The sequence below is a fragment of the Anomalospiza imberbis genome (genome assembly GCF_031753505.1).
Source record: "Anomalospiza imberbis isolate Cuckoo-Finch-1a 21T00152 chromosome W unlocalized genomic scaffold, ASM3175350v1 scaffold_31, whole genome shotgun sequence".
Classification (NCBI taxonomy): Eukaryota; Metazoa; Chordata; class Aves; order Passeriformes; family Viduidae; genus Anomalospiza; species Anomalospiza imberbis.
In genome coordinates, this window is record NW_027099315.1 from 6643015 (window position 1) to 6656796 (window position 13782).

At 44.5% G+C, this 13782-nt stretch overlaps 1 protein-coding gene and 2 long non-coding RNA genes across 3 annotated transcripts in view; 2 read left to right on the plus strand and 1 right to left on the minus strand.

Moving 5' to 3' along the window:
* LOC137465571 (guanine nucleotide-binding protein G(q) subunit alpha) overlaps window positions 1–619 on the minus strand; it is a 166542-nt gene extending 165923 nt beyond the window's left edge. The window contains exon 1 of the mRNA XM_068177651.1: window positions 244–619. Coding sequence (XP_068033752.1) covers window positions 244–379 — 136 coding nt within the window. The 5' untranslated portion in view covers window positions 380–619. The remainder of the gene's footprint in view (window positions 1–243) is intronic.
* The window catches only part of LOC137465577 (uncharacterized), a 419327-nt gene that overhangs the window by 64000 nt on the left and 341545 nt on the right, over window positions 1–13782 (plus strand). The gene's annotated exons all lie outside the window — the stretch shown is intronic.
* On the plus strand, window positions 784–2619 carry LOC137465572 (uncharacterized). Its single transcript, XR_010994705.1, has 2 exons — window positions 784–922; window positions 995–2619. It is a non-coding gene; the product is annotated as an uncharacterized lncRNA (long non-coding RNA).

The window sequence follows — 13782 nt, forward strand, 5'->3', positions numbered from 1 at the left end:
CTTGGCGAAGCCTGCACATGAGCGCGCACACACAACGCGGTAGCGGAGGAACAACAAGCGGGTCACTGCCACCATCGCCACGGCCGCCCCGCGGTGAAGGTGGAAGGCGCCTAAGGAAAACCGAACTGACCACGCCATGTAATGCACTGGGGGGCCAGCCGGACAGAGCCCGGGGGCGGCAATGTCTGAGCTGCATCCCCAGCGGCGCTTAAGGCGTGTGTGCTGACGGTGGCCCACACTCACCCAGCAGCAGCAGCTTCAGTTCCCGACGGGCGTCCCGCTTGTCCCGGCGCAGCTGCCGCTCGATCTCGTCGTTGATCCGCCGGGCTTCCTTGGCTTCCTCGCTCAGGCAGCACGCCATCATGGACTCCAAAGTCATTCTTCCTAACTGGTTCAGACACAACCCCCACCCTAAAAACGCGCGCGCACACACACCCCACCAGAGCACCAGTCCTGGGGGACACAGACGCTCGCTACCCGGAAGTCCCTACCCGGGCACTGTAGAGTAAGTGCAGCGAGCTGCCTCGATGCCACACACAGATAAAGAAAAAGAGGGCCCCCAGCAGCACAAATCCCCCCGTTCCCTGCCTCAAATAGTCGCCGCTTCCAACTCCTCCTCTAAATTATGCACCAAGTAACATGAAAACATCCCCCACTGCAGCCGTGGCGGCAGGAGTGCTTTCTTCGCCAGCCAAGCTCCTCAGCACAAACACCGCTCTCCCTCCTTCCCTCACTACTACTTCTGCCTCTGCTACCGCTGCCACCACCCGAGTATCCCTCGCAAACTACACCCCCGCCGCCCTCCGAAATAACCACCTCCCACGGAAATGCTAATGTCCGTTAATCCCTCCCCTCCTCCTCAATTACGCTTCCCTGTCGCTCCTTCTGTCCTAAAGCGAGAGTTCGGCTCCTCCGAAAGTGGGCAAGGCCGCCGCCCGGCAATCTCAGCGTGTGCCTGGCGGAAGAACTTCCTTACGGTGAACCTTTTTTCCAGGCACGGTCGCTCACCCCTCGCGCGAGGAGAGCTGCTGCTGAAGAGCTATCGCGGCTCGTCCCTGCCCTAGCAGTAAGGAAGAGAGGGAGGACGAGTAGAAAGGGCTCCACCAGAGAGGAAGAGAAGGCAGGTGGGGAGTAGGGCATACACACTGTGAGCTCAGCTCGACGGTTTTTTAATGGCTTGTCTCTGCGGGCGTGGTGAGGTAGAAATATGGCGGACTGCCTCTGTCGCTGCTTCTCCACTTTTTCCCTGCGCCGCTGCGCGATGGGAATGAGCGGATAGAGGAGACAGGAATTCCCGAGGTGCAGCTCCCGACCATGCGCGTTTTATTTGCTTTTGCTACCTTTGGTTTTAGTCGATAAATGCACATTTTTATTTTACCCCTGCATTCTCTTCCTAGAAGAGATGTCTTTGGTTCATAGGGAAAGGGGGGAAATATAATAATTTACACGAGGGGAGAAGTATCTTCTCCACCTTCAGATGGCAATTAAAATGTGGGGGATAAAAATATACTAGACACTAGTAACTTTTTTATTCTAGTAATCCTGAAAATACTTGAATACTTCTGTTAAATGCAGAAGAAATAAAAGATGTTTACAACAGATAAAAACAGTAGTATATCTCCCTCGCTTGTAAGAACCTAATATTCTGTCATTTCAAGGCATCGATATATTGCATTTTATATCCTGTTGCTGTAACCTTCATTCAACCAATGCTTTTAGCTACCATCCTTTTTCACAAACCCAGACCAGCTTGCCTTCAATTCCAGTACTAGAAAGCCTGTCTTTAACATAGCCATTAGTAGCTTCCAGAGTGATAGCACACAATTTGATTGACATATTTCTAGTTTTTGTGGATTTGTAAAATATTTCAAAATTCACACAGCTGCCCTACCTTTTCCCACCTCCATACTAAATAAATAGCTGGGAATGTTCAAAAATCTCCCAGGAAAGTCATAATAGTCTATTAGGTAGAGGGGTGCATCACTCTCCATCTTTTAGTTTCACATGCAATATCCTCTCCAGCACCTGTTTTGATCACGTGCTCGCTCTTACAACTGTGCATATATGTTGTCAATATGAATTAAGTAGAGTCCACCATAAGGTATAAGACTAAGAGGAAATTAAAAAATGAAAATTTAATAGTCAATAGAATAATATAGTACTCAGTTTTTAGAGCATTAAAATGTTTTTGTTACTTACAAAATGTGTGATTTTTGTTTAGATCTATTTCAGTTTTCTATGTATAATGTATAAAAGCATTTAAGAAAATTTTAAATTTTTGTAAAGTATGGTAACTCCAGTAAATGAATATGTGAATTTTATTCTAAAGTCTATAATACTACTATTAATCAATAATGATATTTCAGTAAAAGCATCTTCTTTATTTACCTGATGTGGATTTTAAAATTCATATGTATGTAGGTATATGTATGTATTTATCTATCTTGTGGTCCCAGATTAATGTATTAATATAAAATTTGGTGATAAGAATGTCAGGAAAATTCACCAACATCAGAGATTTATGTCCAAAAAGGAGACAGAGGAGTCCTGTAACTTTATTTGAATAAAGGGAGACGTCATGGGGCATTCCCCATGGGGTCTCTCAAAATTTTTAGAGGATGCAGCCTCCTTTTTATCATTTCCCGGCCACATTTCCCTCTCTCTTTCCCCATTGGCTGAAGTACTTGAGAGATACAGACTTCCTAAAACGCCTAATACCCCCTTCTAATGTATACCCCCCTCCATTTTTCTTTTTCCTTGTGCCTCTGTTCTTTTTCTATAAATCTAGAGATGCAGCATAGTCTTGACTAAGTCTGTGTGAATTAGTGGAATTCCTATGGAATTGATGTTCCCCCCCATTGCTTCTTTCATCTCTACCTATCTGGCCTTATCTGCTGTTATAAATGAAAATGCTCCAATTTATTAATTAATGGAAATTTATTAAATGATCCCAACAGAAATTTAGAGAATAAAAATGGAAAAAAAGATGCTATCAAAAAGGGTCAGTGCCGAACCCGGGTATCGGGTATCGGCGCTGGGTGAGACACAGGTTCGACCACTGCAGCAGAGGTTCCCCTATGCTTCACACCGACTGTTCTGAGCGATTTGTATACGTTTTTTCTTGCCTGAAGCAAAGTCCCTTTCTTCTTTTCTGGGCTGCACCTATTCATGTGGGGTTCTTTCACTGTGGCAAGTTGAACAGAACCCCTCCAGAGAGTGATGATCACCCGTGATTGTGTTCCCGGAGTTCAGTATTCAGATATATCTCCCTGATGGTTCTGGTTATCTCACTCTGGGGTACTTATCGCGTGTTCTGTGTCTGGGCATTCCTCGGACCACCTTTACGGACCACCTTTACATATGTTCCATCTCCAGGCTGGCCATGTTTATTACTTTTGCAAATGAAGCCCTCCCTCCTTTGTTCAGGTGGTTTCGACCCGGTGTTGCAATCCCCATCTCTGGCTTGTGCATTTAATTTTTTTTTTCTTTCTTAAAAACTTTCATAAAAGTATATTTTAATAGTACATGACTGTATAAAATATGTGATCAATCTTATTTGCACGAATTATCATATGTAGCGAGCGCGGGTCTCCAGGACGGTTTGGATGGATGAGAGATCTCTGAAGTCAGGTCTTAGAAAATGTGGTTTATTAAAAGGGGGGAAAGGCCCTCCTTGGAGTTGCCAGGCGCAACTCGTGGCAGGCCCAGGGAGAGAGGGAGAGAGAGGGAGAGAGGGTTCCAGGTGAGAGTCCCAGGGCAAGATCCAAGAGAGCGTCTGGTCCCTTGGGCACACCTTATCAGGGGGCTTCAAGGTGGGCTGGAACAGGGCTTGGGCCAATGGGGTAACAGATACTTGATACTTCAGGGGAGGGTTACAGGTGTGGGATGAACCATACATTGGGGGTGAGACAGAGCATTCCATTTGACCCTTGGACCTATCTGCAGATAAAGGGCATTGTTTAATCAGAACGGGGATTGCTTTCAACCTGGCTATACTATTGTTTTCTAGTTATTCAGTAGTCAAGGTTTGTTATTTCAAATCTAGTTCTCATCTCAATGTCTGTATTTTCCAAATCTTTTGCCAGGCAATCATATTTATAAGGTTTTCCTATTTCATCTTCCCCAACATTCATATACATACATGACATCTGCTATCAGACCCACAGTTCATTTGTAACGACATCTCCTTCTCATTCCTTTAATTCCTCTTTTGGGAAGAGATCTATTAAGTAAATAGGAGACTCAAATTATATTTACGGATAGAAAAGTACAATTATTGGTACCTGAGACTGTCTTCGGGTGATTTTATGATGATACTCTATTCCTGATTGTCTGCTTTATGCCCAGAAATGGTTGCTGAAACTTTAGGGTGGGTTTGGGGGAGGGGCGGGAGCCTTGGGGGTTCTTGCAGCAGCTTTGTTCAAAGCCTCACTCCCAGGCATGCTCAGTGCAGTGCAGACAGGTGTTACTTTGTTGCTTAGCTAGCTTGCTTTTTTTTGTTAGCTTAGGCAAGAAGGTTTTTTCCCCCCTTTTCCTGGCCTTGAAGAGACTGCAGCAGCAATCCTTCAGCGGCTTTTGTTTTTTCTTGTACTGTTCGGCTTGCTTTTGGTCTGAGATCAGACAATCAACAGGAGATGGTCGGCCAGGACCTGTGGGAGCCGCTCCGCTCAGCCCCAGACCTTGGGAAAAGCTGAATCAACAAGAGAAAGGACACCAAAATCCACCACCTTCATCTGCTCTGAGGAGGAGACCAATGCCAGAGGTTCAACAGGTTCCCATCTGTTTTGCCCGAGTTGCTGCATGAACTTTTTTTCCATTCCCTGAGACAAAAAGCCAGCGCCATTTTGTTCCCCCTTGCCACATGGCCAGCCAGTTTGTTTTTTCCCCTGACATTTTGGGTTTTTTCTCTGTTTGTTTTGTTCTGCTGGGGGAGGAGTGGTGGGAAGTAAGGTTCTGACGGTGAAATATATAGCGTTTATTCTTTTTTTTTTTCCCCTTGCCATGTGGGCACTTTGTCAATAAACAGTTGGGATATTTTCACTTTAACCCTCTGGTATTCATTTTCTTGAAACAGAGATTTTTGGAGTTCACTTAAGTTAACAAAATTAATTAAGCATTTATATTGTAGCTTGTAGAGTTATGTCTTAAATTTTAACCTTTTACTTAAGAAACCTCTGCCATGGTACAAAGGGCATGAGAAAATGCAAATTTCTGAAGCTTCTTGCATAAAGAACAATACTGGAGGGGACCGAGGATGCAAAGAACCCAGATAAAGAGGCTCCTCATTCTCCAAGCCCATCAAGACTGACAGACATACTCAGATAAGCACCAAAGGATCAAAAGCACATGCGCAAAGTTGAAAAGTTCAAAAGTTCAGTCATGAAGAAGACCACAATCTTCAGCCTCAAGAGACCACCAGAGACCCCCACAAGATCACCACAGCAAGCCATGCATGCCTAGAAGGGCGTGGACCTATTTAGCATGAGAAGCTATGACAGGCGGGGCCAGGGGTTGAATATGCATGGAAAAGTTGTGTAATGTATTGCATATGGAACACCTTTGGGAATAAAGGTGTGGGTCAGACTGAGGCTCGGGGCACGAGTTTTTGGAGAGATATCTCACTTGTGCTGGGCACTGACAATACATACCCACTTCATAAGTACCCCAGGTTGTGGAGTCTATTTATTTATTCCACGTATTGCTTCAGTTGGCAACCACAAAGGGATGACTCTGTTCACTCACGGGTCCAGTTGAGACCAGACGCCCTCAGGCGCCACGGGGCTTTTTCCCAGAGGGACTCTGCGCCTCGGCTGTGCACTGCGGGGAGCAGGCCATGGCCCGTCAACAAGTGGGTGAAAGCAGTATGTATTAATTTCTTTTCTTAAGGTTGTGTTATGGTTTGACGCTGGCGCAATGCCAGCGCCCCCATGAAAATGCACTTTGCCAAATAATTGCTGTGAGGTGTGATCCGGAACAGAGCAGAGCAGGTCTAAACTTAATAACAAAGGAAAAAACTTTATTAAACTACTACTACTATAGAAGACACACACACTAAAATCTAGGATGAAGACTCTCTAAAACACTCTTCCTCCTTCCAACTAATTTCTCACAAAACTACAGTGAAACACTATTCAGGATTCTTGATTAAGTTGCCACCCTTCAGATAATCAATATTCAGTCCCTCAAGGGAGAGAGAAGTCTCTCTTGCACTACAGACTCCCCCAGGAAATGCAATTGCTACTTTTGTGTTTCCATGTCACACATGACAACTGCCCGGAGAAAATCTGCCAGTGTGACACTCTCCTTTCCATGTCACAGTGCTCTCACCACCGTGCATGGACAGACTGCTCATAGGGCTCCTTTAAGAATGCTTTGCCACGGACTAAAAGAGACAACAGTTCAGCATCTTATCTTGGGACTACAGTCCCTCTCCATTTTCCCCCTGGGGCCGAGGGTCTCAAGAACAGAGATCATCTTCCTGAAGACAGAGGGCATCACCATTCCCTCCTCAGCTTTCCTCTGTTCTCTCCATTCTTGTGCTGGCAGTTGCTGAAGCAGGTTTCATTGGTTCACCACTACATCCCCCTAAAATGCAGTCTCTATTGCAGGAGAATTTGGTTCAGTCTATGGCTAATAAGAAAGGTCCAGCCAAAAACTACTCTATCATCTTCTTCCACCCAAAAATTTCTTTTTTTAACATCTCCGGTCCCGGACTGTCTCTCTTCCACTATAAATTGAGAAGGAGTAATATTTTACAAAGCCTTCATTTTCTAAGATAGGGTTAAAAGTTCAGACGGCTGAAATCTTTGCTCACAACTCCAGCTCCCCCACTGAGCATCTTCCCCCCCCCTTTCTCCTTCTCCTTCGCCGCCAAATTTACAGGTGCCATCGGACTCTCTGTCTCTTTCCCGCTGGGGGGGAGGGGGGGGGGGGCAAAGGGATCTCTGTTTCTCTCCACCCTTCTGTCCGCAGGAGCTGGCTCAGTTCCAGTCCTTCAGCCCCCTCGGCTCACCTCAACCAAGCCACATGGCTTCCCCTCCCCCACCCAACCTGTGGCTGGGCAGGGGAGGTCTGCACTGCACTCTGACCAGAACCAAAGAGAAAGCTCCCCTGAGAGTTCTTGCTTTTAACCCCCTGTGTTCTCAGAGGTGTGTCCATACTTTCAGTGATCACTCCAGGTACCAATATCCAAACCTGACAACTGATTAGTTTGACTACCAACTTCCTGAGAAAATTTACTTCCATGTCAAACCACGACAGGTTGGCACTGATAAGTCGCATTAAGACGTTTTTATTATAAAGATCTCCCTGAGGTACACATCATGTTGTTCCATCTCTCTGCATTATCCACCATGTGCTACCTGGTCCCTGAGCAAAGACAATCCCATGAATGGGTTTGTTTGTACTCAAGGCAGAATTGATCCATGCTGTCTTCCCTAACAAACCTCTGACATGTGCCACTGGGACTTTATCTCTGTCTACTATATTCAGGGACTCAGACTGGGCAGGACCTGCTCAATTGGTGGAACCTCGGGTGTTAACTAACCAGGTGGCCTTTGCTAAATGCTGCTCCCAATTTTTGAAAGATCCCCCACCCAAGGCTTTCAAGGTGGTTTTTAACAGTCCATTGTACCTCTTCACTTCACCTGCAGCTGGTGCATGGTAGGGGATATGGTACACCCACTTGATGCCATGTTCCCTAGCCCAGGTGTTGATAAGGCTGTTCTTAAAATGAGTCCCATTGTCTGACTCAATCCTCTCAGGGGTACCATGCCTCCAAAGGACCTGGTTTTCAAGGCCCAGAATGGTGTTACAGGCAGGTTTTTGTCTCCTATTGTCCTTTATTAAACTTAAATTTTCACAGGAGAGTGAACGTGTTTTTCACACTTTAGCACCACACATATAAAATCCATCTTAATATTTGCAAAAAAGCCAATATTATAATATGTATCTATAACAGCATGTTTGCCTATCCATATATAGGGACAATTTTGTCCCTAGTATGTCTTTTACATATCAGAGACATGAGTCAGGATTGCCATATTGATGTGCCCAGTGCTAGCAATTTATAAACATTTAACAGAGGTACTGGGAGCTATTGAGGATGTGTATACTCTTTTGGTTTTCCATCCTGGTCTCAGTAGCCTTGTTTGGTGGTATATTAGTAATTACACCCAGTCTGTTAGGGGAAAAGTAGGGGATAATGTTTCCCAGCCCTTCATCTCCCTCCTTCCCTTCAGATCCAGCATGTCACCTTTTGGGAATATTCACTTTCCCCTGGATGTTAAAGATACCACATTTCTGTTGTTTTATCTGGCAGGTTTCCTCTAAATGGTCTGCAGCTTGTCTAGCTCAGATTTCCAGATGGGCTGTCCAGACACCTGCGCCAGTCATGGAAAATTCTGAGTGGTGTGCGAAGGCGTAGGCCAAACCCTGAAGGAATTCTCTGCCCCAATAGCTTGCAAATTCCCCCCTGAACAAATTCAGAATCCAGTTGAGGTGGGGAAATAACTGAGAGGAAATTGCAACAACAACTCTAGCAAGAAGCAGCTAATTGTAATATGCTGGGCCCTGGCTAATGCTTACCACATATTGCTAGATACTGTAGGGCAGCAGATACAGCCAGAGGGGCAGGAGGATGAATCAGCACACACCCCAGTCACTCAGGCTGCAGCAAAACTAGACTGAGAACCTAAGCCAATAGTAATTGCCCCTGTCCAGAGAAGGAAACAAAAAAACAAATCCATTCGCCCAGTGGATGATGATGGGGAACCAGGATCCTCAGAGACCACACAGGAATCCAAACCAGAAATCATTATTAAGCTGTTGTCCATAGAAAGCCCTCTCAGCCTGTGTTAGTTTTGCATGGAGTGGTTTTTGGCAGAGGGGGGTGAACCAGGGACTCATAAAAAGAAGGTGAGCTGAACAGGAACAAACGCAGATCCGAATCAATGTGGCTAATCATACATTCTCCGTTTATTGTTTATACGACAGCAATTTATATATACTTCAAGATAGTTTACAATCATGAGCACACTCTCATTGGCAAGCAAACATTGTTGGTCTTTGTCTTAAGGTGGCTAAAGTTTCACACTGCAGACCTATACTAATTCACACCTAGATAGCTCAGTATACTGTGGTACACATTAACATAATTTCTAACTGCGCCACACACTTATTTCTGACTGCGCCATAGGCTTCAAGGCCTCACTGAGGCCCATATCTGAGGCCTTGGCTGGTGTAGCTCAACCTTCACTCTAAATATACAAATCGTGACCTCTTTCTCTCAGAAATTCCTCTACAATTCCCCCTTTTTCTTTTTGAGCTACCTAGATTGATTCAAAGGCATGGCTAGTTATTTTCTGTATGCAATGTAATAAACACGGTATAAAGACTGGAATAAGTATAATAACAAGAAAAAATACAATACCAAAGCGAACTAAAGCTCTGATCCAACCAGTAAAACCTAAAGAATTGAGCCAGTCAGCAAACGGAGAGTCTACAACAACGGGTTTCTTCATACTGTCCTTCAGTTGCATTAACTGTTTATAGATTGACTGAGAGTGGTCAGACAAATGGCAACACATGCCTTCAAATTCTTCACACCCATGTCCTTGTGCTAAAAGAAGGAAATCAGTGGCAGCTCTGTTTTGCAGAACTGCATGAAGAATGCTATCTACATTGGTGGCAAGCTCACTTAATACTTTAGATGTAATATTAATTTGTTTTCCTGTCCAGCAAGCCAGGGTTTTCAGTTGAGTGAGAGCTTGCCCTGCAGCATCTCCTGGGGAAAAAATCGAGTCTAGTATTATAGATGTGCGCCCCCAAAGTGATACTTGGTCCTCACAATTGGGGTCTAGTTGGAGAGCACTCCGTTTGGCTCATCAGGGCTTCTGAGGCAATCCTAATACTTGATGGATGGTGGGAGCAAACAGTGTTAATTTACCAACGTAACATGGGCCTCCCATAGCTTTTTGAGGCACTGCAGACCAGGCTCGATCCCCACAAATGAGGAAAGTTCCTGGTGCTAGTTTTCTTGCCACACCTTTTTTTGACGGTATCACGGATTGTGTCCCATTATTACAATATTCTGAATAGTTATAATATAATTGTGATCTGGGAGACAACCAAGTGTTGGCATCTGTTGGCTGGTTTCCTTTTTGTGTTGGTTTCATAGCATGAGGTCCAAATATCAAACAGTAATTTCCTGGGACAAAGCCCAAAAGATCGAATTCTTGGGGTGGGATGCTAACAACTTTAAGATTTTGCACAACTGCAGCAGCTTGCGCTCCCAGAACACTTTTTGGATCTATTTTGGCCTGGGTCCAAGCTTTGAATTCTGCCATGGAACCGAGTGGAACTCCAATTAAACAAGTACGAAAAGGATTAGATGGTGTGGTTAAAGACAGGCAGAATGAATCTTGCCCCGTTTGTTTGGCCCAAGTGACCCACATGTTTTGTCTGTCAACATCAAGGATTCCAGATACTTTAGTTACAAAGACACTACTTAATAAAAACACTTTGACCCTCCACATATTTCTCACATTCTTGATTTCCCCGTTTAACATGAAAGAAACAAACTTATTTCTAAACTTATTTCTAAATACAAACTATAACTTATACTAAACTTAATATTATGCTTATGATTATCTAACTTAATTTCTAATACTCTAAAAATTTAATTTTCATCAGGACTGGACTTTTCGCAGGATGTTCCTGGTAAATCGTTGTTGTCAGCGTTGTTATCACTGTTGGCTGGAATCTCTGCCTGTGGACATGCACAGGTAAATCTGTTTGGCACCCAAACTGGACCAGTACCTGTCGAGACACACATATAATCTCTACCATTAAACAACACAGGACTGGGTCCTTGCCATTCACCTGTTTGCATGTCCTTGTGATAAAGTCCTGGAATTGCTTGTGGTCTTCCCTCTTTCACTGCTTGGTGGTGTATCACCACTGCAGGTTCTTCTCTACCTTCTGCTATACACAAGTAATTTAGGGTAAACAATACTTTCAACAATCGATTAGATACATCAATCTCATCATTCTGCTTTTGTTTTGCTAGATATTCTTTCAAGGTACGATTTGCTCTCTCTACAATACCTTGACCTGTAGAGGAGTGAGGGATCCCTGTGGTATATTTCACCCCCCACTTCTGCATAAATGTGGCAATTTGTTAACTGACATAGGATGGAGCATTGTGAGTCTTAATTTCTACAGGTACATCCATAACTGCAAAGCAGGCAAATAAATGCCTTTTCCCATGGAGAGCCTTTTCCCCTGTCTGTGCTGTTGCCCAAATAAACTTTGAGTAGGTATCTGCAGTGACATGGACATATTTCAGCCTACCAAACTCTGGAACATGAGTGACATCCATTTGCCACAACTCTAAAGCTTTCAGTCCCCTTGGATCCGTGCCAAGTCTGAGGCCAGGCCCATAAATGACTACATTGAGGACAGGCACAGGCAATCCTTTGGGCACCATTCAGGGGGATCTGAAATTGTTGGTGGATGGCTCTCACATTTTGATGAAATGTCTCGTGACTGTTGCGAGCTCTCTCAAACTGGTTCTGTGGGGGAACATGGACTGCATAACTGACCGCAGCATCCGCCAATGCATTGCCTTCTCCTAAACCGCTGCTACATTGGTAGCTTCAAATGTGCATGATACAAAAGACATGCTGGCGTTTTTTCAGCATGCTCCGCAACTGCAGGAACAATTCTCCTAAACGTTGATTTTGAGTCCTTCTGAGGAGTGCATCTTCAATTCTTTGCACAACTCCAACTACATATAATGAGTCAGAAACGACGTTGAGTGGTTCTTTGTTCCAGGTTTGGAAAGCCCAACACACGGCCTTCAACTGGAGGGTTTGTAGACTATCTTTTGCATCACCTCTGATTAAATGTTTCAACCATTTCCCTCAATGTTGCCAAACGCACACAGCTCTTTTTGTTCTTTGGCCAGCATCGGTAAAAACTGGTTTTCCCTTAACTGGTTTCACCGAACACAAGGGTCTTTCCAACCACTGATAACGTTTGATGAAATACCACATTGGGCCTTTCGGTTGTCTGTTGTGCACCACTCCTGTGAAGCCTAACAATGCTTCTTGCAGTGCAATGGAGTGTCTGAGCAGCCATTCTAGATCTTCATTCTTCAAAGGAACACTGATGTCTGCTGGTTCTTTCTCATCTATTTCTAGAATTCTGTCTCTGCCTTTTCATATCAATGCAGCAAGAGCATCTGTCCTGCTCATCACATGACTTTTTGGTTGAACAGGTAAAAACACCCATTCAAGCAGGATCGCTGCTGCACCAGGTTGGGACTCCCCCTTTTTCTTTTGCCATTGAAAAACAATGGCAAGTGGACAGGCATCAGTGTTGGAGAGGAACAGTGACAACGGCAAATGTTCAATGCAACGAGCACTCCAACGATGTTGTAATTTTTCTGAAACTCGAATCAGAGCTTTTTGTTGATCAGGGGTACAAACTCGAGGGCTGTTGGCATCACTGCCATGGAGCCATGGCAGAAATGGTTGGAGATCATCATTGGTGATTCCTACAATGGTACGAACCCACTGTAGGTCTCCAAAGAGTCTCTGAGCATCGTGTAAAATAGAAATGTCAGCGTGTAAGGTAATTTTCTGAGGTCGAATTTGTGCATCTTTGATCAGCCAGCCTAAGTAGTTCCAAGGCGCTGATCGCTGTACTTTTTCTGAGGATACTGTCAGTCCATGATGCTTCAACTGTGAAAAGATCCAATTTAAATGTGCATCTGCCAGTGGCTGTTTGGTGGAAATAAGAATGGCATCCATATAATGATAAATCATTGCGTTGGAGAAATGTCGATGAATCGATCGCAGGGCCCAATCAACAAACAGCTGACACATGGTGGGAGAGTTGCACATGCCTTGAGGGAGGGAAATCCATTCATACCTTTTTGTTGGTGTTGCTCTGTTGATAGATGGTACAGTGAAGGCAAATCACTGGGTATCATGTGGATGAAGCGGAATGGTAAAGAAACAGTCCTTTAAATCGATGACAAGAATGTTCCACCCTTGTGGGATCATGGTTGGTGCTGGCAAACCAGGTTGCAATGCACCCATTGCTTGCATCTGTTCATTTACTTTTCGTAGATCATGTACCAATCTCCATTTTCCTGACTTTTTGGGGACGATGAAAATTGGAGTGTTCCATGGACTTAGAAAGGGTTGAATATGTCCAGCTTCAAGTTGCTCTTGTACTAATTGTTCAGCAATCTGCAGCCTTTCTCCTGACATTGGCCACTGCTCAATCCATACGGGTGTCTCAGTCAACCAGGTGATCTTGAGGATGGGCGGCTGCTTTGCAGTGGCCACTAAGAAAAATGCTGGTCCGTGGTCAGAACCATTCCCACCTGGGAAAGCACATCTCTGCCTATCAATCCTGGAAGCAGTTTGGGCAAAGGCATGACATATAATTGAGTCACAATAACTTGATTGTCTTCAAGAATGATGCTGATGGGGTCTCTGCTTACTGAAGGAATCTTCATTCCACCTACTCCTACAATGTGGGAACTTGGAGCTTGCAAAGGCCAGTTAGATGGCCAGTACATCTGATTAATAATTGAGACATCTGCCCCTGTGTCAAGGAGTGGTTCTAATCTGATGCAGTGGGAACCACGCTGCAATTGTATTTTCTTGTGTGAGTGATCTTTCATATCAATTGTGAAAAAGACATCGTGGCCAGTTGATCCAAAGCCATTGTCTTTTCTTTCAAATGTGGTTGGCTTTTTTGGACATT